This window comes from Heliconius melpomene, chromosome 10, assembly GCF_056956725.1.
Source record: "Heliconius melpomene rosina isolate 202511_hmr_F chromosome 10, ASM5695672v1, whole genome shotgun sequence".
In the NCBI taxonomy this organism is placed as follows: domain Eukaryota; kingdom Metazoa; phylum Arthropoda; class Insecta; order Lepidoptera; family Nymphalidae; genus Heliconius; species Heliconius melpomene.
In genome coordinates, this window is record NC_140398.1 from 4,362,346 (window position 1) to 4,384,158 (window position 21,813).

Consider the following 21,813-nt stretch of genomic DNA (forward strand, 5'->3'; position numbering starts at 1 on the left):
GAAATAAAAATGTGAATAGGAAATATAATACGAAAAAATATAATTTATTTAAATAAAATACAGTAAAATTTTACGTATTTTTTGAACGAGTAATGCTTTTTACTTCACTCATCAACAGTATCGTATGTTTGTTATTTAAAATTTTGACGATCGAAATGGAAATACATATACCTACATACATATGTGGGATTTCCAAAAAGCTTTTTAAGTGCTTTCCGCTACATTATTTATGCATTTAAAGCTGTTTATTTAGATCGAATATTTTTTTGTGAATAATAAATGTTATTAATAGTAGTATAAAATAGGAATTTCTGGTGGCCTAATTAATAAAGTTTTTTTTTATTGTTTGATTTCTGCAATATTTGGAATGAGAAAAACTGTCTAAGAGCGAGTCGGTTTCGCCTATGAAGGATTCCGTTCCGTAGCAGAAAATAAAACTTATTTTACCGGCACTATTATTATATTAATCTTGATTTTGCAACCGACTTTAAAAAGGAGGTAGTACTTTATTCTAATTATATCTTAAAACGAAATCAAAAATAATTTAAGCAAAGACATTTCGCTAAAAATTAAATAAAAATCGAACCCACATCTATAATCTAGTAACAGTAACATATTGATTAACATTCTTCTCAAACATTATATATAATAAAAAATCAAAAGATCAAAAGTAATGTCCGTTTCACGAAGAAAATAACGTTTTCAGTAGAAAAACGTCATTTTATGCCTCAAAAAAGGAACTTTTATCGTTTCTCCAAATTAGGCTTAACTAACTTCATTTTACATCTTTGTTATTGTTCTTAGAATAGAATTGCTTTGCCTTTTTTAATTTAAATTTCTTTTAGCAAGTGCAATTTATGTTTCAACAGTTACACTTTAAAAGAAGTTTATTTTATTGTGCTTTTTTATTTAAGCTCCGCGTTAAAAGCTTTTGGCTTAACTTTTGAACTTTTAAGGGGATTTGAGAATTTTTATAAACGTAATAATGTTCGTTTTTGTTATTTTTATATAATTATATTTTCTTGGGGATTCGAAGGCCTGAATAAAATAAAATAATTATTTTTAACATAATTGCACAAATATTTACAGAAGCATAAATTGAAAAGAAAAGGTTAACTTTGTGTATTAAATGTGCTTTAACTTACTTACTAAATTCCATATATGTGCTTATCATTATTCACGTGTTTTTTGTATCAAGATAATGCCTCTATTGATACCTTTTGGCCTTTGCCTGATAGAGAAGTTGTGGATCGGCGGAACTAAACGCCGTACCTTGTCCAATAATTTATTTATTGAAACATTTGACTCTGTTTACGATTATTTCTCCGTAAACAGCACCAGAAGAGGGTCCAACATCAGTAGAGTGTGGAGGTGTCACTTCAACAGCGTTACGTATAAGTTGGCAACCAATACCTCCACATAAGCAGGCTGGAGCACTGATTGGATATTCTGTTCTGTATGCTGCCCAAGGTAGGTGGAATTCACACTATATTTTCTACACAAATAATGATTTTATGTAAAGAATATAGTGTGAACCAAGTTTGTATAATCATAGTATATTAAAAAAGATTTAAAAATATTTATGTATTTTATTATTTATGTAGAATGTAAATATTAAAAATGAAAAAAAGAAATGAAATAAAAATCTATAATTATTATTGAAAGTCTATAAAATATCATTAAAATAATGATGTGTCACTCCAAGTTTATTAAAGTTCAACTACTTGAAACTTTCCGAAGTATGGAAGGATAATTTGTAATTTTAGTAAACAACTTATGTCTTTAAAAACATATTAGTCGTCACGACATTTTAATTATATACAAAACAATTTAAAATCAGCTTCACGCTGTATCTCGCACACAGCAGCTTAGTTAGAGGCAACCTAGTGTAAAGACACTCCTTTTCCCCACTTTCTGTTGAATTCTCATTGCGTGTTGAGTGGCAGAACTCAACGCCGCGCTTCGCCTCGATACCAGAGCGAAGAAATGGAAATATAAACAAACAAAATAATATCTTTAACAGATTATATACGATATCTTATTTTTTTCTTATTTGTAATAACAAAAAAAAAATTTTAGGTCGCCAATGGCAAAACTCCACATCTCTCGTAACAGAGTCGAGGTTGCAAGGGCTCATAAAGTACACAAATTACACAGTGAAAGTGGCCGGCTTCTCCAACTATGGGACGGGGCCATATTCCTTTCCCATTGTGTGTTCTACTCTACAAGATGGTGAGTGTTTGAGAGATGGAGAGTTATTGTTTAAATTTTGATTTTGTGTGGAGAATCCTTTGTTTTCTATAGTTTAAGTGGTAATTCTGTTAAGTAATTTTTTTGTATAGAATATGGTAGTTGGTATCGTGGTAGTGTGGGGCATTGTGCTTGTGGGTTCCATTTTCACTTGGTGGTTAATAATGATAAAGTTTTTTTTAGCAGTAACAAGAAAGTTTATTAAAAAATGAATTGTAATATATTATTTATTAACAAAAGGAGCGAATTATGATAAATTTTAAAATTCATTATTAAAAGAAAAATTATTTATTGAAACATAATAACCCAAATTTTATGAAAAAACGAAAAATATGTCCTATTCTTTAAAAAATACTATTATTACATATATATAGATATATCACCAAAAACATTAATTTATGTCTCACATAGTCCCCGACGCGCCGGCGGAAATTAAATTGCTATCGCAATCTGTCTCAACGCTCCTCGTCAGCTGGAAGAGACCGAAACAGAGGAATGGCAAGCTGCTCCATTACACTGTGTACTGCAAGCCTACTGCTAGGTGAGTTTTATATTTCTTAAATATTATAATTATGGTTGACCAGCTACCCAAACGAGGGTAAGGCTGCTTAATTCGTTTTTTATTTTTTAGCTTCACTCTGTATCCCGCACGCAGCAGAATAAGTAGAGGGAACCTAATGTTAAAACAGCTCATCCCCTATTTTTCGCCGAATTAAGGCATAAGAATTGGAGGCATAGCGTGTTGAGTTGCGAAATTCAACGACACACTTTGCTTTGAAACCAAAGCGAAGAAATAACAATATTAAATATTTCATTTCCTCAAATGGGAATCGAATTCACAACCTGTTGCGTATACAGTCATTACAATTCCGCCACTGCGCCACGACTGACGTCAAATGAAACATTTATTTTATTAAAATAAAATATGCATCTTCTTTTAGTAAAATTCATACAAGTTTTCATAATTCATCCTAAACTAGCATAAAGTCAATTTAGATGCGTAAGTACTTAGTAATTACGACGCAAAATTTAAGGCGTTCATTTATGTAAATGCTAGTTAAGTACGTATAATTCTAGCTGCGAAGTTTGTTCATTAACATTTTATTTAAAATGAACTTTTAAGAAGTTAGGTCAGGTTGACTCTTGATGCCCTATTAGTGTATTTTTATTTTATTTGAATTATAATATAATAGACCTAGGTTTCCTCTGCCTGCGTTGTTATATACAGGATAAAGCGTATATCTATTTTAAAAAAATATGCTTTTTCCCGGCAAATTAATTATTTTAAATTTGTAAAAAGATGAATTTACAACGTAAAAAAAACCTTTTATCATTAACCAGCAACGACGGTCCACAAATACACCGCGTGGACATAGAGTCAGATACGGAGCCATACGAGCAGACGCAAAGCCTGGAACTGAAGGGACTATACGAGGGGCGCCAGTACGACGTGTGGGTGACCGCCAGCACCGCTGTTGGGGAGGGGCCCGAGACCAGGCGGGTGACCGGCACGCCGTCGCAGAGGGGTAAATAAACATTTTTTTTATTATTATTTTGTAATTTCTTTTTTTTAATAGGAACACTTATTTATTTCTTACACCATAACTCATAGTAATTAACTAGAACACAAAACGAAAAAACAAAGAAATTGACTTAAACAAAAAGCAGAAACAAGAAAAAAAAACAAATGAAAGAGCAACTAGCAAATCACAAGCAATGCTTTAAAAAAATTGGTGGAAAGCGCAGTACGGAGTGTCTTAACATTAGGTTCCCTCTGTCTACTCTGATGTGTGGGAGATACAGCGTGAAGTTGATTTATTTATTTATTATATGACCTTTCTATCAAAATCAGTTCAATCGTTTGGGAGATACGAAGCCACTGGTAGATCTTGTAACATCAGACTATACATATCGAGGGGTTTTTTATGAGTTGTTAGGCGAAACAGACTTTTGTCGTCAGTGCCTTTTTTGTTAGAAAAAGAGCAAAGAAATGAAAATTGTAATAAATAACAATTCATTCCCCCGAGTCCGCATCGAACTAACAACCAGTGCGTTGCAGTCACATGCTTGTGCCTTTGCGCCACGATGACCTTCTAATATATAACGAATAAGCTTTATTGCAAAAAAAAACACTTGTCTCTCAACTGAGCTTCCAGAATATAATACATTTCCTTTGTAAAAGATCTACTAACATTCGTCAAATAAAACTAAATTCCTTCTTAAGTGTACAAAGATATTTTTGTAGCCATTTCTTCTCTCTTCAAAGCTTTTATAATAATACCAATTTGAATTATTATAGCGTAATGGAAGTTGTCCATTTATTGTAATTTGCTTAATATCTGCAAAATAATATCATATTTTACACTTTTATTTCTTTATAAATAATAACGAAGTTCCGGCAAAGTTTCTGGGCTTAGCGACGGAAGCAATATTATAAGTTTGACATCTGTATTTATATCTGTACGTCTTTCTATATCATTGTAGCTCCTAAATGGATAAACTAATTTACATTTAGTTTGGCGGTTTTTTTTGTTTAAAAGCTGCCTACGAATCAAGAAAATTTTTTCATCCTTTCGAAGATTTTTTGCTTTTTTCCAATTGATTCTTTAATTTCGGAGCTTTTTGTGTCAAGAACATTTAATGGTCAATGGTATTTGACCACCCAGTGGTGGCGGGCGTGTGGTCGCTGGGCGGCGCTGTGGTGGTGGCGGTGCGGCGCGCGCTGCCGCTGGCGTGTCGCAGCGTGGGTGCGCCGCCGCCGCGCACCGTGTGGTACCACAACCACAACATCATCACCCACCACCCCCGGTTCACGAGGAACAAAGATGACAGCTTGCTGATCAAGAGTAAGTCATTATTTACAGATGTATTATGTATATTATAGAGATATAGTTTTTATGTAAGTAATTTAATTACTTGTTTTGTGTAAGCATTTTTTATAATTAACAATCGACCTATCACTACTTCCTTATATTACTTGTATTATAAGATTCTTTATATTTAATTTATATTTTAAAAAAATATGGGTTATATGTCTATATTTTATATAAAAATTTTACATAATGCTAAGTCGTTGAAAAATTTACGTTTAAAAATATAAATAATTGTATTTATTATTTATTTTACCATTTTTTCTAATTTTTAATTAAGAAATGATCTAACGTTTAATCTTTATCGCGTGGACTTATCCTTCAATTAACGTAAGGAGCTTAAGAGCAACTTGACATAAAATGAAGTAGAAACGAGTTTTTTAATTCCCATTTGAAATGAGATCTACTTTTGAAATATACAGTATATATTCGAAAAGGTAGTCGTGGCACAGTGGCATAGTTCGATTCCCTTTGGGGTAAATGAATTATTTCGTATTTTCATTTCTCACTCTGGTAGCAAGACAAAGCGTAGGGTTGAATTCCACCACGCAATGTTTCGAAAATTTTGCGGTGCATGGGGAACGGAGTGTCTTAATAATAGGTTCCCTCAGCCTACCCTTTTATACGCAGAATATAATAACACTAGGTTCCCTTTGCCTACCTTGCTAAATGAGGGAGACATTTTTTATATACGTAATAATATCTACTTCTTTCTTTCAAACAGGCATAGATCAATCGCTAAGCGGGAACTACACGTGCCTAGCGAAAAATCTCTACGGTTCGGACTCGGTGGTGTATTCGGTAAAAGTTTTACCGTTACCGGACCCTCCAAATTTGAGAACGACGCCGTATAAAGACTCAATTGTCGTTGAATGGGATGAAGTGAAAACTGCTAATGATTCTATGGCATATGGAATAAGTAAGTATTTTTTTCTTTCATATTATAAGTTTTTGTTTAGTGTGAAAAGTGATGAAAATGACAGTGTTTGATTGTTATTCGCCATGATTGCAGGTTCGATTTCAACGAGAGTATGATTATCGTACAAAAAAAAACATTCATTCGTTCCGTTTAGATTGAAAGAGAAAGAGAAAGGAACGATTTGTCACTATCATTTTTATTCTTTACTTACATATATCCAAAAGAATATAAATCATAAAATAACCACTCTTCTCAAGTTCCACTAAGAGAAGCCAATATAGACTTAAATGAAGTTTGTTTAACGCTAAGACTATTGGACGAGATCCAAAGCTAAGCCATTTGCATGCTAATGCTCTAACAGCTTGCACTATAAGTTGATACACTTAGTGACACTCGTGTCGCTTTGGATATGCAACTATTATGTACATTGCACATTTATAATATGCATATACGTGTATTATACACATAAATATATTATACACATTGCCCAAATATTATTTACTCTTCTAGTTATTATGTTAATTAATTATTAATAAGGGTGATATTATTAATAAGTGAAACTAGTTACGAAGAACTTTTTCTTGCCTCATAACTAGTTATTAAAAATTAAATATTTAATATTTTCATTTTCTCACTCTGGCAATGAAAGCACGGAAAGAACGAAGTGCCTTAATGGAAATGGAATGTCGTAATACTAGGTTGCCAGGTTCCCTTTGCCTACCCTGATATGTGCGGGATACAGCATTAACCTAAAAAGTAAAAAAAGGAACTATAAAAAATGTAAACCTCAATTTAACAGGAATAGAGGAGAATGGGTAATAGGTCAAAAAGTAAAATAAGAGCGTTCTTATTTTACTTTTTGAACTTTATATTAAACTTAAATTATTTATGCATATTCGACAACTATTTAATAAAAACATGTTAATAAAATCAGGTTATAATCTGACATGGAGAGAGGAGGACGGTCCATGGCAGGAAGCGTGGCCAGCAAGGGAAAGTAGGATAAGCGGGATACAACAACACTCTTTATCCGGGTTAAAGTGCGGTACTAAATATTCTATCCGGGTAACAGCGACAGATAATGTTGGGACTTCTGCCCCTGCACATGTTGATGTCATGACTCTTGGTGGAGGTGAGTAATAATTTTTTTTTATAATCAAATATAATATATAACTTAATCTGCCCCAATATACCCTCTTGCTACTGATTGACTAGTTTTGGAGTCATACAACACAATGCACATATGAACGTATAACGTAGGTAGAGAATCACATTGGGCTAACTCTATCTGTGTCTGTCCACTTTCATAAAAAAATTACAAACATCACCAGTTTCAATATATTAAAAAAATAATAATAAAATAATTTAACTTAATTTCAACCCAACCAGCCCCGATATCCCCTCTAACCACGGACTGGTTGTGGAGTAACGCGACACACATATACGTACAACTGAGCGGGTGGGACGACGGCGGCTGCGACGTCACCAAGTGGGACGTCGAGTATCGTTTACTCGGGAGTAGCTTTTGGCATCGCTCTGAGAATTTAGCTGTGAGTTGATTTGTTTATAGTATAATAGATTTTAGTTTAAGTTGCAGAGGTTCTTGTGATTTAGCAGTACGGCGTGATTGTAAACGTGACGGTCGTGGGTTCGAGTCTCGATCGGGGAATGATCTATTTTCATTTTTAAGAGGACAAAGCGTGGCAAGCGCACTGTTGCCCGCTAGCTGGTACCAGTGAAGCCACCGATTTCAAGATTTTAATAATTATAGATAATTATATTTCTTGACAGGCAATGGATATGAACCTAGGCTGGGGCTACATAGACAGTCCCATGTCGTACCAGTCGCCCCCGCGGTCGGTACAGTCGTACGCAGTGGGCTCGCTGTTGCCGGCCAGCTGGTACCAGCTGAGAGTCACTGCCTCTAACGACGCGGGTTCCGCGTCCACTGTTTATACTTATGCCACTAAGACTTTGGATGGGGGTACGTTTTTTAATTATTTTTATTACACCAATTATTCACAAAGTGGACTAAAATGCGAATTCAATGATCTTTCGTTGAACTCACATTTTGATGAAATGAATAACTTTTAAAAGAAAAAAATAATAATTATAAAAAAAAACATAGTCTACAAAAAATAATCAATGAAAAAATCTTATATAAAATTTTTTAAGTATTTTTTAATCAAAATGACGAAACAAGATAAAATTAAACTTCACCCCTTCCCATTAACGAAACTTTGATTTAAGCAATATGAAAGTTGAGACAGTAAATCGATGTCGTCCTCAACATTCATTATGATACTGAAATCAAATTTTGATCTAAACTTTTGTCATTATGTACAGGATTTGGAGCTTCTAAGCGGGGCGTATTAAAACAGTTTAAAAGTTCATTTTGATATGCAATTTAATTTGTTTATACACCGTTAGGAATATTCCCAGCTTCAGAGAGTTTTCAGCAGGATAGGAGAGACCTTAGTGTTAGATCACTTCGTTCTCCATTTACCGCCCGAATTGGAAACATTATAAGTTGAGTAGTGGGATTTAACGCCGCATTTTGTTTTACTAGGAAGAGAAAAAAATCTCTCGAATTGAGGTGGAATATAAAACTTATATTCAGAAAAAAAATTTGAATTCCGCTACAAATATTTAATAATAAAAAAAAAATATTTATTAATAAAATAATATATTTTTTTTATAAATGAAAACATTTTAACAAACCAAAAAAAAAAATGTTATACCTACAGAAAAAATGGTAATATCAAAATTTTAATGCAGCAGCAAAATCAAACTAGCGCTGAAGCTAAAACTTAATAAGCGCCCGAGAGCTTAATTAGTAATTTCTCTTAGTGCCGCGCTGGAAATCTTGAAATTTCTATGTAAGACAATTTGTGAACAGCTGGGAAACTTTGTAATAATGTTTGTATTTTAACTAAAATACTTGTTTTAACATTACTTTACTTAACTACGTCATTATAATTATTATCGTTTAAATTTTGATTTGTCCATGTTACATGTCGATACACGTTAATAATTTATAAGAGACATATTTAAAGTTTAATCAAAATGGGTTTCGTAGTTTTTAAGATCTCCAAGTCGGCTCGTAAAAGTCAGTTTCTTTTTAATGATATCCTGTATTTCATAATGGCATCTACCCAACCATGATAACACTTTAGCGGCCACGACTCGTCAACCGTACTGTAATGGGCTACAAATTTACTAACAGTATTTATTTTTACACCAATTTTAGAAGAAATAGGACCTCCGTCGGACTTCTTCGACCTGAACATGCTCGTCATAACGTGTAGTTCAGTTCTTCTTGTCATATGCCTTGTGGCCTTCACTTGTATATTATTGAAGAGAAGGTAAGTGTATTATAAAAATATATTATATAAATAATAAAAAAACTAAAAGAGTAACCAAATTGATTAACAACTTAACTAAAAGTGACTCAGTTACTATTTCTTTCTATCTGTCCAATAAAACAGAAAAAATCCGTGAAAAAAAAAACTTGTCCTTATTATGTGAATTATATCTTTAATGATATTAATCTATATAAAATATGTATATAAGATTCCTTTGAAATATTTTTGCTGAAATTGTAAACGTAATTTGCATAATCCATCCTCCCTTATTATAAAGGAGGACAGGACTTTGGAAAATTTCTTATTTTCTTACAAACAAATTGTATTATTCAATTGCTTTAGCAACTTCAGTTAAATAATATTTCATATTTAAAATTTTTTTTAGGAAAATTGTATTATTTGTAATTGTATAATTTCTTTTAAAGAAACTTTATCTTATTTTTTAATTATTATTATTTTATTTTTTTTTTTTCCCTAGCCTACATCATCCCATTAAGGAGGAGGCCTTTTTAATTATAACAATGATAAATTAATTGACCTTTTAGCTTCCAATGCAAAAAAGTTTTCTATAGAATTTACTGTAGTCAATCTTTTTACATGAATGTCTTTAAAATAACTTGTTTTGAATTTGTTTGTTTGGGGGCTTTCCTTTATCAAATTCATAACTCAATGAAAAGGCTTTTTTGAAAGAATATATTTTTTCAAGTCAAACTATATATATATATTATTAATTCAACTTTAATAAATAGTTAAGTTAACATAATAGGATAGAAGAAAATAATATATGTATATAATTATATTGTAGACAAAACTTCACATCACAATATCGTCATTCAATAACCGAAGAAGTGAAATCGAGGAATGAAAGCATCGCCTCACATTCAGAACATAAAGAGAGATACGCGCACACCCCTCGAATATACACTTCTCCTGTACATCCTAGGAAGACTAATAAAAATGGTAAGTTGTGAGGAACGGAGTGCTTCAACACTAAGTTTCACTAATTCGGTATAATAGTTATAGGTTAGCCAAATAATAGAAAATCTTAACATAAATTGTAGCTATGTATTAATCTGATGCTTGCTATACCTATTACTATTAAGTTTTATCTAAATCTGTTTAGTAATTTTTGCTTTAAAATGGAACAAACATCCGTCCCCACCAACTTTCACGTTTATAATATTAGTGGGATAGTAAAATATAATAGGATTTTTGAAGATTATTAGACAAGCATTTAAGACAAATAAAATCTCTAACTATTAATATTTTTCTAACAGAAATGTTTGAGATAAGTCCTTACGCGGAGTTCGCGTTGGGCTTCCGAACGTTTGAGCACGCGGAGAACCAGGACTTGCCGCACAGGCTGCCGGCGCGACCACGCTTCGATACTGGTAAGTTATTATTTATATGTTATTTTTATATAAATATTCTAATTTAACTAAATTAGTTTACTCAAGGCCTGTATTTATTAACTGCTCTTAACTCTAAGATCGATTTTGATGTGTCGTTTTAATAATTTTGTGTAAAGTAGAAAGTCGTCGACCTTAATCGGCCTAAAAATTTATTAAATGTTATTTTATACATACGAGTTATGTTGTCATTTCAGATATCCTTCTTCTTTAAAATATTTTCACTAAAACCTTCTCAGAAATGTCTTTAACCTTTTTTGATGACAAAAAATTAATAGTGATTTGTCACTTATAGAGCTTCATGCAAGTGGCAGTCCATGAAACAATAAAATAATATAAATCATAGTAATAACAAACAAACTAACTATTTTGTAATTACTTTTGAACTATTCAATTAAATATATATTTCAAATATATTGAGTTTATTTACAAAGAGTTTTGGAAACTCAAACAAATATTTTCAGTACATTTGCTCGTACAATTTCACTAATTAAAAGTATTTAATTATTATGAATTTATCTAAAATATTATTTACGTTAATATTCCATTGAATTCAGCTAGTGTATGTTTATGATAAATAATGATAAAATAATATTACTAGAGATTTTCTGTTAATTACTAGTGATGAGTCCTATGTTTGACTGTCTAGAATATATTTATTTTGTTTAGTTTGATATAGTGTGCCGCAATTACAGGAGTTGGTAGAGGGAACCTGGGAACCTAGTGTTATGACATTCCGTCCCATTAAGACCCTTTCACTGAATTCTTGAGACATTGCTTGTGGAGTTAACCTAGCAAAAAATAAATGGAAATTATAATTTATAACAATTTAACATAACAACGTGAAAACTTAGCGTTTCACCAAAATATAATTTAACTTGAGATAAAGTTTCGACCGACTTTAACTATAGGTGTATTATACGAGGTGTAAAAGCTTCGAATTTAATTTAGCAATTACCTAAATACTTTACATAATAACATCTTTTGAAAGAAAATTTAATATCGTCTTCTTAAAAATTTTTACCATTTTTCACTTCCATAAAAATGATTAAAACGTTTTGAGATTATTTTTTAAAATGTATCAAATATTTTATAATGTAGTGGTTCCATTAAGTTATTTTCGTTATTAAAATTTTTATGGAAGTCCGGTAATATTACTTTTTAATGGATAGCTACGCATTTTTATAAATAAAAATGTAACTTTTTTCATGGAAATGATTAAAATTGTAATTTTTGAACAAAATTACATCCTACTAACGCTTTAGAGATGTCGTGTTATATCATATATCGTACAACAATATATTATAAATTAATAATATTTAAACCAAATAAAAAGAACACTCTTAAGGTTCCACCAGGTACCTTCTAATTCAGTACTTCTCCTCCTTATTATCAAGAGAAATGAACAAAACATACCAAAACGAACCCAACCAGCGGAAACTTTAGATTTAATATGAGTAATTAGCATCTTCGAAATTTTCCTCCCACTTTTGGGTTCATTCACAGACCAGCTCGTTGTACCATATTAACATTGTTTCATTAAAATAAAAGTATTTGAGGTTGATATAGTTTTATTGTTAAGTTTTATTTCGTAGTAACAGACCGATCTAATAAAACTGTTTTAAAAAGCTTTCATATGCAATATTAACCTTTTTTTTAACAGTGAAATAGTAAGTATGTCACCTTGAATAGAAGAAGAAACTTCTGGAATAACCAAAAAACCACTATCATATAGTTATGTTAGCTTTATACTTACTTCAAATATTATTAGAGGGAATATTCAATTTTTTCTTATATATTTGTTTTCCCTAATTTAGTTAAACAAGCGCTTTGGGTTACTCCACTGAGCATGTAATGTTTTTAAACTGGTTGAAAGTTGGGACCGGAATGGACCAATCGCCCTCAAAAGTCTAGACTAGCTTAAAATAATGCAAAAATGTTTAAAATATCCTTTTTTTACTTGCCACATTTACTATATTTATCTGTATACCTAGTACTAACATCTAGTTAAGATTTTATTATTTTACACCATTCAAAATAAATACACAGCGCCTTTGTGAGAAGCAAGTAGATTTTAAATATACGTTTCCCATAACAAATATGATTTTTTTATCGTCGGGCTGCATCCCGCTAACAGTAATGTTGGCAAAGGCAACCTAGTATTAAAACACACCGTTCTCCATTTTTCCGAATACTGGAGGCATAGCGCGTTGAGTGGTGGAATTCAACGGTTATGGCGATAAGTATTTAATAAATAATCTGTTTATTACTTAAAACCGCATTAAAATCTAATCAATTAAAATAAAAGATTTAACGTTACAAAGGCAATTGCATTTCCGTAGGTAATTTAATATGCAATTGGATTCTCTAGAGAATGAAATATTTCTTCACGCTAGTAACGAGGCAAAGTGCTGCGTTAAGTTTCACCATTTAGTTCCCTCTATACCTACCCCGATATGTGCGGGATAGAGCGTGAAACTAAAAAAAAAAACAATGTTACATTTATTTAAAATTTTAACATAAATATTTCAGAAACTCAGCCAATACATTTAATCAGACGACTCGATTGTGCTACGAAAGCGTTAAATGAAATAATGAATCTCCACAACCAAATAAAAAGTCTTTTTTTTATATTTGATATTTTTTTACACAATATACTATTATATATTTTTTATATATACGTAAAAGTATTACTTCATGAGTTCTGGTTTCTGGCTGTGCGTGTGTCTTACCTCAGTCAGTGGGAACTACATCCTTAATATATAGATAACTAGTGGCCCGCTCGCGGTTTCACCCGCGTGAACTGTGTTATTATTAATTTCTGTCTCCATGACTACGTCCTAGTGACGTTTATGTAAAATTTGAGACTCCTAGCATTTGTAGTAACGAAGTTTCATACAAACTTTCAACCCCAAAAACAACCCCTTAGAAGTCGAATATTACAAATTACCTAGTTTTAGCTAGCACCTACGTCCTATAAATAACTCTTATGCAAAATTTCAGTTTCCTAGCACATGGAGTTTCTGAGATTTCGTGATGAGTCAGTGACCTTTCGATTTTATATATATAGATTATAAGTTATATTTATAGATAATAAATTCAAAGTTTTTATTTCTACCAAATGCATTATTCTCTTGAACGGCACACGCGCCGTATTTGATACACCAGATTTCCAATTTCCAAGGCTAACTCCCACAGTGACATCGAGGCGTACTGCAATCTCCGTACACAATGCTTGTTTGAATCAATTTAAAATATAACGTTGAGTTTTTTTATTTTATTTTAAAGTATAGAATAGAATTGCTATTTTGTAACGGTTAAAATGTTAGAATAGACTGTGATGCAAGGGTTTCCAGTTTAAATCAATCAAATCAATATGCGAGGTGTGCGATTGTTGTGAGTTCAATTCCTACTCGAGGGAATAAAATATTTAATATTTACTCTTTCTGGCTTTGGTAACGACGCAAAGCGCGAAGTTCCGCCACTCAAAACGCAATGCGTCGAAACGTTGTTTGTTTGTATCATGTCTTACAGATGAAAGGAGGATCTCATCACTAGGTTCCAAGGTTCTCTTTGCCCCGCTTTGCCTCAACACCAGAGCGAAGAAATGGAATAAATATTTCACTTCTTCGAGTGGGGATCGAACCCACAACCGTCGCGTTACAGTCACACCCTTGTGCCACTACGCCATGACGACTATTTCTCAATACATATAATTGTAACCAGATAGCAAAACTAAGCTCCAGCTACAGTATACAAAGCATATCACATTCCTTTGAAATATGATTTCCACACTAAAATTGATTGGGATGTCGACGTCGACTTTGCCTCATAGTAACTCAATTATCCGCCTTTCGACAGAAATACTATTTGATATTTATTTATATCTAATATACTATATATTGTTTACTTTTATTTTTCAAGCTATGAGTCCGTTCTCAGCGAGAACAATATTATATTTAATTATTATTTACATTTTGTAAAAGGAGAATCTGGGAACCTTTATTATCTATTAATACATTTCGTTCCCATTAAGACACTTCCGTTCCACACTATCCACTGAAGTCTGGAGGCATTACGCGTTAAATGGCAGCTTTGCCTCGTTACCAGAGCGAGAAAAATGATAATATTAAATAGTTCATTTCCGCGAGTGGGATTCGAACCTACAATATGTCGCGCTTACTATCACACGCTAATGCCTCTACATAACGTCTGACGTCAACTACGCTTTAGGTACTTATTTTCAAATTTTATAGGATATAACGTAAAAATTAAAATTTCATTGATTTTAAAGCATCACATTATAAATATTACAGCTTTATAATAAATACCTTTAAAAATGCGTTGTATATTGGCATTTGACTATAAAATCTTGAGATTTGAACCCGTAATAACCAACTCGAACTTTTCCCTTCTTATCTAAAAACAGCACCAAAATTACTTTTCAAGCTACCCATATGCCTTCTGTACATACTACGTAACGTTCGTTATACATGAGTACACAATATCGATTATGTAAACGATTTTCATTTATTGATAAAATCTTTACCCCGCCTTTATGAAGCTGTCAACAAAGGCAATTTCAAAAGTTTCATTTATCGTATCTCGAGCTCCATCGCCCACTGGATACAGTTTATTTTTACACCATTGTACAAAGATAGGTACTGTATTTAACAGACTTTTTGTATATGTTAGTGTGTCTTTATCTTATCTATATTACTTTTAAAAACCTGTTTGTTTTGCTAGGTTAAACGTGCTAATCTCTGGAACAAGATATTAAGATTTGTAGATATATGTAAATGTATATTAAAAAAATATTGTCCTCAGTACCTTCATAGAAAACCCATAAAATCCAGGTAAAAAAAATATTCTTAAATAAGTAAAAAATACGCAATTCTCTAACCAGAAACTCTAATTAATTAGAAAACGTTCATCCAGTCTCGTTTCCTGCCTAAGAACCCGCGATATAGCATCAACATCAATCTTAATCTTATTTAATAAAATTAATGGTCCCGTTGTCCTATTTAGTTTCCTTTTCCTTCCTTTAACTTGTTATTTGATAAAAAGTGATCGATCACTCCTATAAATTGTTTCGTTTTAGTATTATAAAAGTAGTAGTAAAAATCTATGGAGTAGTTCGCTGTGTGAAAGTTTTGAACGAGGTCAAATGAAACTGAGTTGGGTTATACGGAAAAGTTTGAATAAGCTCTATTTTAATAGCTTTCCAAGCTTTATTGGATGTAAAATTATTATTTTAGTGACCATTTTGATGGAACTTTTGTCACCTAATTTCAAGTGAAAAAGAAGAATATAAAGTTTAAAAATGCTATCAACTTTTATTATAATTCATTGACGTCATGAAATCGAGGTATAAAATATATTTCTTATCAGCTTCACGCTGTAACCCGCACACAGCAAGGTAAGCAGAGGGAACCTAATGATACGACATTCCGTTCAATTGAGTGAGAATCGAACCCCTAACAGCTGTCAACATGACACGATAAACCTAAGATATAAATACATACGAGTATAAATTTTTAAGAAACGGGAACTTGAACCTGTAATTATACAGTTTAAACTAACACGCTGAAACTACACCATAACGGCCTTGTCGTCGTCGTACATATATGAAAGCTAAATATAAATTTGGCGTACAAATTACTCTCCAACAAAAAATTGCCGCCTCGTATTTTCACACGGAATTTTCCCCAAACGTTATTTAACTTCAATCGATTTCAGTTATTTAATGTTGAGTGAATTTCTTAAATGGATAAATAGCGGAATGTCGTCAGAGAAAAATATTTTCTTTCATAGAATTTTCTCGAACGATCTTCAGAGCTATTTGAGTTGGCTTCGTGATACTTTGGTGTTTAGTATTAGCACATTTATTTTATTACCTAACATATATCGGTGGCTGGTACAGATTAAGACGAAAAATTTATTTTTAATTTATTCTCTCTACTGGGAATTGAACCTGCAACCGTAGAGTGTACGACTGGCTTCAATTAAATGTAGAAATAAATAAATAAAATTAATATTTTCACATATAGTATAACATACCTATGTATAATATTAGTTGGAATTTTACATGCGCTTCAAATTTAATTCTCTCTTAACAAGTTGCCGAGCACAGTAGTTTGTTAAATATTTTTATTGCCGTGAAGCAAGTGCTATTCTTGTAGTATAATGAAATAAAATTTTATTTTACTCCAGTGTTTTATGACTGCGTAGTGTTTTTTATATAAAAGTAAAATGAAGTTTCAATTGAGTGTGTAAATCTTTTGTTTTAATTTTTTTTTTATATTTTCAATACAATGCCTTCAGAGTTCAGCAGAAAGTGAGGCACGGAGTGTCTTAGCACTAAATTCCATGATTCAATCGTTTGGAAAACGAAAAGCAGGATTTTTTTATTATACTTGACAATTGACTAATATTAATAAACACCTAAAATATAACCTGTCACTTTTCACATATATTATATTTAACTTAAGTAACGTTTCCATTTTGTTACAGAAACTAGTTTCCAAACTCGATCAGAGTCAGACGACAGTGACAGCACGTCCAAAGCGACTGTCTCTGGTATGCCGAGACGTGAGTATATGTTCAATATTATGGAAATTATATATAAATGTTATATATAAGGATATTATTTTGTATAGTTTTTATGTTTAAAGTAAGTCTTAACACTTTTCATCCTTTGGCAACCTGGCTAGGCGCGAGATAGAGCGTGAAATTAAAAAAGGTTATGAGGCTATGGGATTTTTAATAAGAGTCGTAGATTCGAAAGCCAGTTTAGTCCTATTTTAACTTTATTCCACACTAAGAATAGATAAATATTTTAAGAAAACAAATATTATTTAAATTAAACCCGCGCCCCTTAGACAATTTGCAAAAGAATCACTTCCACAGCACACATGTCTATTGAAAATTATGAAATTCAAAGAAAAATCTACACAACTAAATTACATAATATCTCCTTTTATAAATTAATCTTACATCATAATTATTATAATAACTTAGAAAATACAAAACATTTAGAAAAGAAAACATTTTAAGTTAAAAAGCTTCAAATTAGACAAAGTGTTTAAGTTATACAAACATTGTAACAATTTGATGTACGCTTTGAGAACCATTGTCTTTTAGATTCTCATTTATTTAAGTATTTAATTTTGTAGTTAGAGTATAGGGGATACTTATGTTACAGAGATGTTGTTTTAGTATAATTCTAGCGATCTATCGCTTAGCAATACAGCATTTCACTGTAAACCAGATGCTTGTGGGTTCGAATCCCATCCAGGGGAATGAATCATATTTTCAATTTTCCGCTAATAGAAATTGAATGCGGCGTTGAGAGCCGCCATTCAATATATAATGTCTCAAATTTTGAGAAGAGAACCGAGTGTCTTGATATTAGGTTTTCACTACTGAGATACATGATGAAGCTGTAAGAAGAATATACAGTTATTTTTGGAGTATAAATGAAGGAAGAATTCGGAATCGATGACCTTAGTAGCTTGTATAATCTGGAGAAATTGCAATAGAACGAAGTCCACTTCGGATTCATATCAATTGAACCACGTTTGTGTCGACGCAAAAGAACTAAAAACTCTTGTAGAGACTACTGGGCTTATCAATTTCGTTATCAATATTTCTCTTTGTATTGTAAATACAGATAGCAATCTGTACTCCTAATACGTAATGTTAATGTTTTTAATAGCTATAAGCTATGAACATACTTAAATATGAACTGGAAGTATTCTTTCTAAATTAAATAGAATCCGTAATAAATATTAATTAACCTAGTCTCATAGGAAACTTTTACAGCAGATCAATATTGCTTCAGTTTGCTCTCCTCAACTAGTTTATGAGTGCGCTGGGAATAAACTATTAGATAATAATATTAAAAATTGTGCTTATATTTGCTTTTAACGAAGAGCTTAGTTTTAATGTAATAATAATGTTTCTAAAAAACGTAAAGTAATTTAAAAGTAAATGTTCCTTGTTTATCATAAAGTTTGTATTTATGTATGTAGGTGGGTACTATTGTTGTAAAATATGTAGTTTTCATTTTTTATAACTACTCACTTTATCCCGTTCATCACCCTGTATACAGCAGGGTAGGCAAGGAGAACTTGGGAACCTAGTGTTAGGACACTTCCGTTCTCCACCTTTACTCCGAATTCTTGAACTTAATGCCGCATTTTGTCTCAGTACCAGAGCAAGGAAATGAAAATACTAAATATTTAATTTCCAGGCGGCACAAGCGTGCGAGTGTAAGCGCGATAGATAGTAGGTTCGATACCCACTAGAAGAAATGAAAATATTAAATATTTTTATAAAATTATATTAAGCAGCGATTAAAAATAACTTATAAACATTAAATACATATCTTTCATTTTCCTTGGCTTTCCGCCAGCACCTACATATTTGAGCAATAAGGTCAAAGCGATTAAATAAATTTCGTTTGAACGGAATGCTGCGTTGTTATCACAAACGAAGCTATATTTGCTATCACATTAAATTTCATATTATATTTTCATTTCCCCGCTCTGGTAACAAGATGAAGCGCGGCGTTGAGTTACGCCATTCAAAACGAAATTAATGAAAAATTCAAAAGGTGGAAGAAAAGTACGAAATGTCTTAACACAAGTTTCCCTCTGCCTAACGCAAGGCAGAATAATAAAACATTAAATCAGTGGGAAGTAAAAAACAGAGTACCTATAAACACTTTTATTTTCTTTTCTCTTTTCACCTTTCTTTTCTTTCTTTTCCATGCTGTATGGGCAAACTTACTTTTCACTAACTAAGAAATAACCAGTCAAATGAGCACTGAACTAGCATATTGATAGTTCGGTACTAATTTCTGGATTGTATGTATTTCATTTGACATTATAATATGCCGTTTTATTTAAACTAAACCCATAAACTAATAGTTTTAAATCTAAAATTCCTATAATATTCCTTATTTCTTGGTAATAAATTGGTACAAGCATTATACGAATAATAAATCCCATTCACTCAGTTTTCATCTATCCTAACCCGTACATGCAAGTAAGTGCATAAAACAACTATCCCGCTGTTATCTCTGTTAGTCCATTCGTAGCTTTCAAAGCAAATGTATCGTAAATCTTCCTGTGCTGTACAGAGTACTGGGCTCGCCTTGATTTACACGCTCAGAACTGAATATAGCTTTGGAGTTGCTAGAATGGGAAATGTATTTGAAAATACTTTTTGAAATTGTAGGTAGTGTACTACTAGTTTATTGCTAGATTTGGTTCTTTTTTGTTTTGTTTATTAAAACAAAAAAAATTGTTTGTAAGATAATTACGAAATTGTGTGACATTTTAATTTTTTTGTACGTTCTCGTTTACTTTGCATACGTCAGCAACTAAATTTTGGGAATACTAAAAATTATTAAAATATCATTTAGATATTTTACACGCCATTCGTATTATTTTTTTAATATTTATAGTTACAGGGAAAGTCTTATAAATTGCAGCGTAAGTTTCTAATAAGTAGAACTAATCTTATTCCTAGTTCAATAACATAATTTCTATGGCTTCTACTCGTATACGAGTAAAAGCATCAACAAAATCGATTAAACTACATTTCTATTTATTAACCGATTAACGCACTATATGGATGATTGAGTCAGTACTTTTTAAGTTTATTTCGTCTTTCATATATACTTCTTATTGTTAAGAGAAATAGTTAAAATTAACTTGTTATTAAAATTAATTAAGTTGACGTTGCATAGGTTATGACTTCAAATCTCATATAAATTATTAAAATATATTACCATGCCTATTCTAGTAGGGTAATATGCCTATTACCATAACCTACTACTGTATTTATGAAATGGTAATCTATATATATAAAAGGACTTGTCCTCACTGACTGAGGTAAGACGCGCGCACAGCCGTAACCGCTAATAGTAGAAACGTGAAATTTGGACAGATGTTTACTTTCGTTATCTGGACATCCACTAAGGGATTTTGAAAAATTTTAACTCTAAAGGGGGAAATAGGGATTGAAAATTTGTATGGAAAAATTTTAAATCGGCACCGATTTTTATAAAATTTGAAATTCAGACTCTTAAAAGTATTTAATTGAACACGTGTTTCATGGTTTTCTTGAATTCTCCTCCTAAGGGTGCAAATAAGGGGTTGAAAGTTTGTATGGAAACATCTTTAAAACGCCACCGATTATTATAAAATTTTAAATTTAGACTCTTCAAAATATTTAATTGAATATGTGTTTCATGGTTTTCTAGAATTCACCCCCTAAAAGGTGCAAATAAGGGGTTGAAAGTTTGTATGGAAAAATCTTTAAATCGCCACCGACTCTTTTAGACTCTTAAAAATGTTTCATTAAACACATGTTTCTTGGTTTATTACCCCTAAATACGCAAGCGAAGCTGCGCGCGTCCGCTAGTTTAGTAATAATATACCATTATTTTAAATAACTTTAAATACAACATACACATAAAGAAAAAAAAACGATTGTTTTATTTTTGCTCAATTAAGTTTGATAGTACTCGCGATTTGCATTTGAAAGAATGATTATAATTAAAATCAGAGGGAAGAAAAATGTTGGGTTTCGGTTTTATCTTTTGAAGTGGCCAAACGTACTCGTAGTAGCGAACAGAAGCAGACACTATGTTTTTATTCACACACTAGATTGACAGTGAATAGTGTCTGAACACTAGATTTTTTATAAAAAAACTTGATATCAAAAGAGATACAGTAGTATATACATTTGTTAGTAATTCTTGTATATGTATTATGTTGTATATGTATCTACAAAACTGAGTAAAATTGCTCCGTGTAAATCACGTTAAGCATTTCCCGACAGAAAGATTTACGATACGTTTGTTTTGAAAGCTCTATCGGACGGGCTGCAATGATAAACTTTGATTTGGAAAGAAATATTGTTAGTGTATTAGTGGGATATATATTTTTATGACTGAAATATATTGGTTTAATAATAAAAATAAGGTT

General features: G+C 31.7%; 1 protein-coding gene across 1 annotated transcript in view; it reads left to right on the forward strand.

Moving 5' to 3' along the window:
- LOC146535227 (cell adhesion molecule Dscam2-like) overlaps positions 1–21,813 on the forward strand; it is a 60,965-nt gene that overhangs the window by 29,584 nt on the left and 9,568 nt on the right. The window contains exons 19-31 of the mRNA XM_085191206.1: positions 1,336–1,470; positions 2,080–2,232; positions 2,662–2,791; positions 3,592–3,776; positions 4,917–5,096; positions 5,845–6,039; positions 6,974–7,171; positions 7,429–7,589; positions 7,831–8,023; positions 9,290–9,404; positions 10,210–10,364; positions 10,682–10,795; positions 17,327–17,404. Coding sequence (XP_085047332.1) covers positions 1,336–1,470; positions 2,080–2,232; positions 2,662–2,791; positions 3,592–3,776; positions 4,917–5,096; positions 5,845–6,039; positions 6,974–7,171; positions 7,429–7,589; positions 7,831–8,023; positions 9,290–9,404; positions 10,210–10,364; positions 10,682–10,795; positions 17,327–17,404 — 1,992 coding nt within the window. The remainder of the gene's footprint in view (positions 1–1,335; positions 1,471–2,079; positions 2,233–2,661; positions 2,792–3,591; positions 3,777–4,916; positions 5,097–5,844; positions 6,040–6,973; positions 7,172–7,428; positions 7,590–7,830; positions 8,024–9,289; positions 9,405–10,209; positions 10,365–10,681; positions 10,796–17,326; positions 17,405–21,813) is intronic.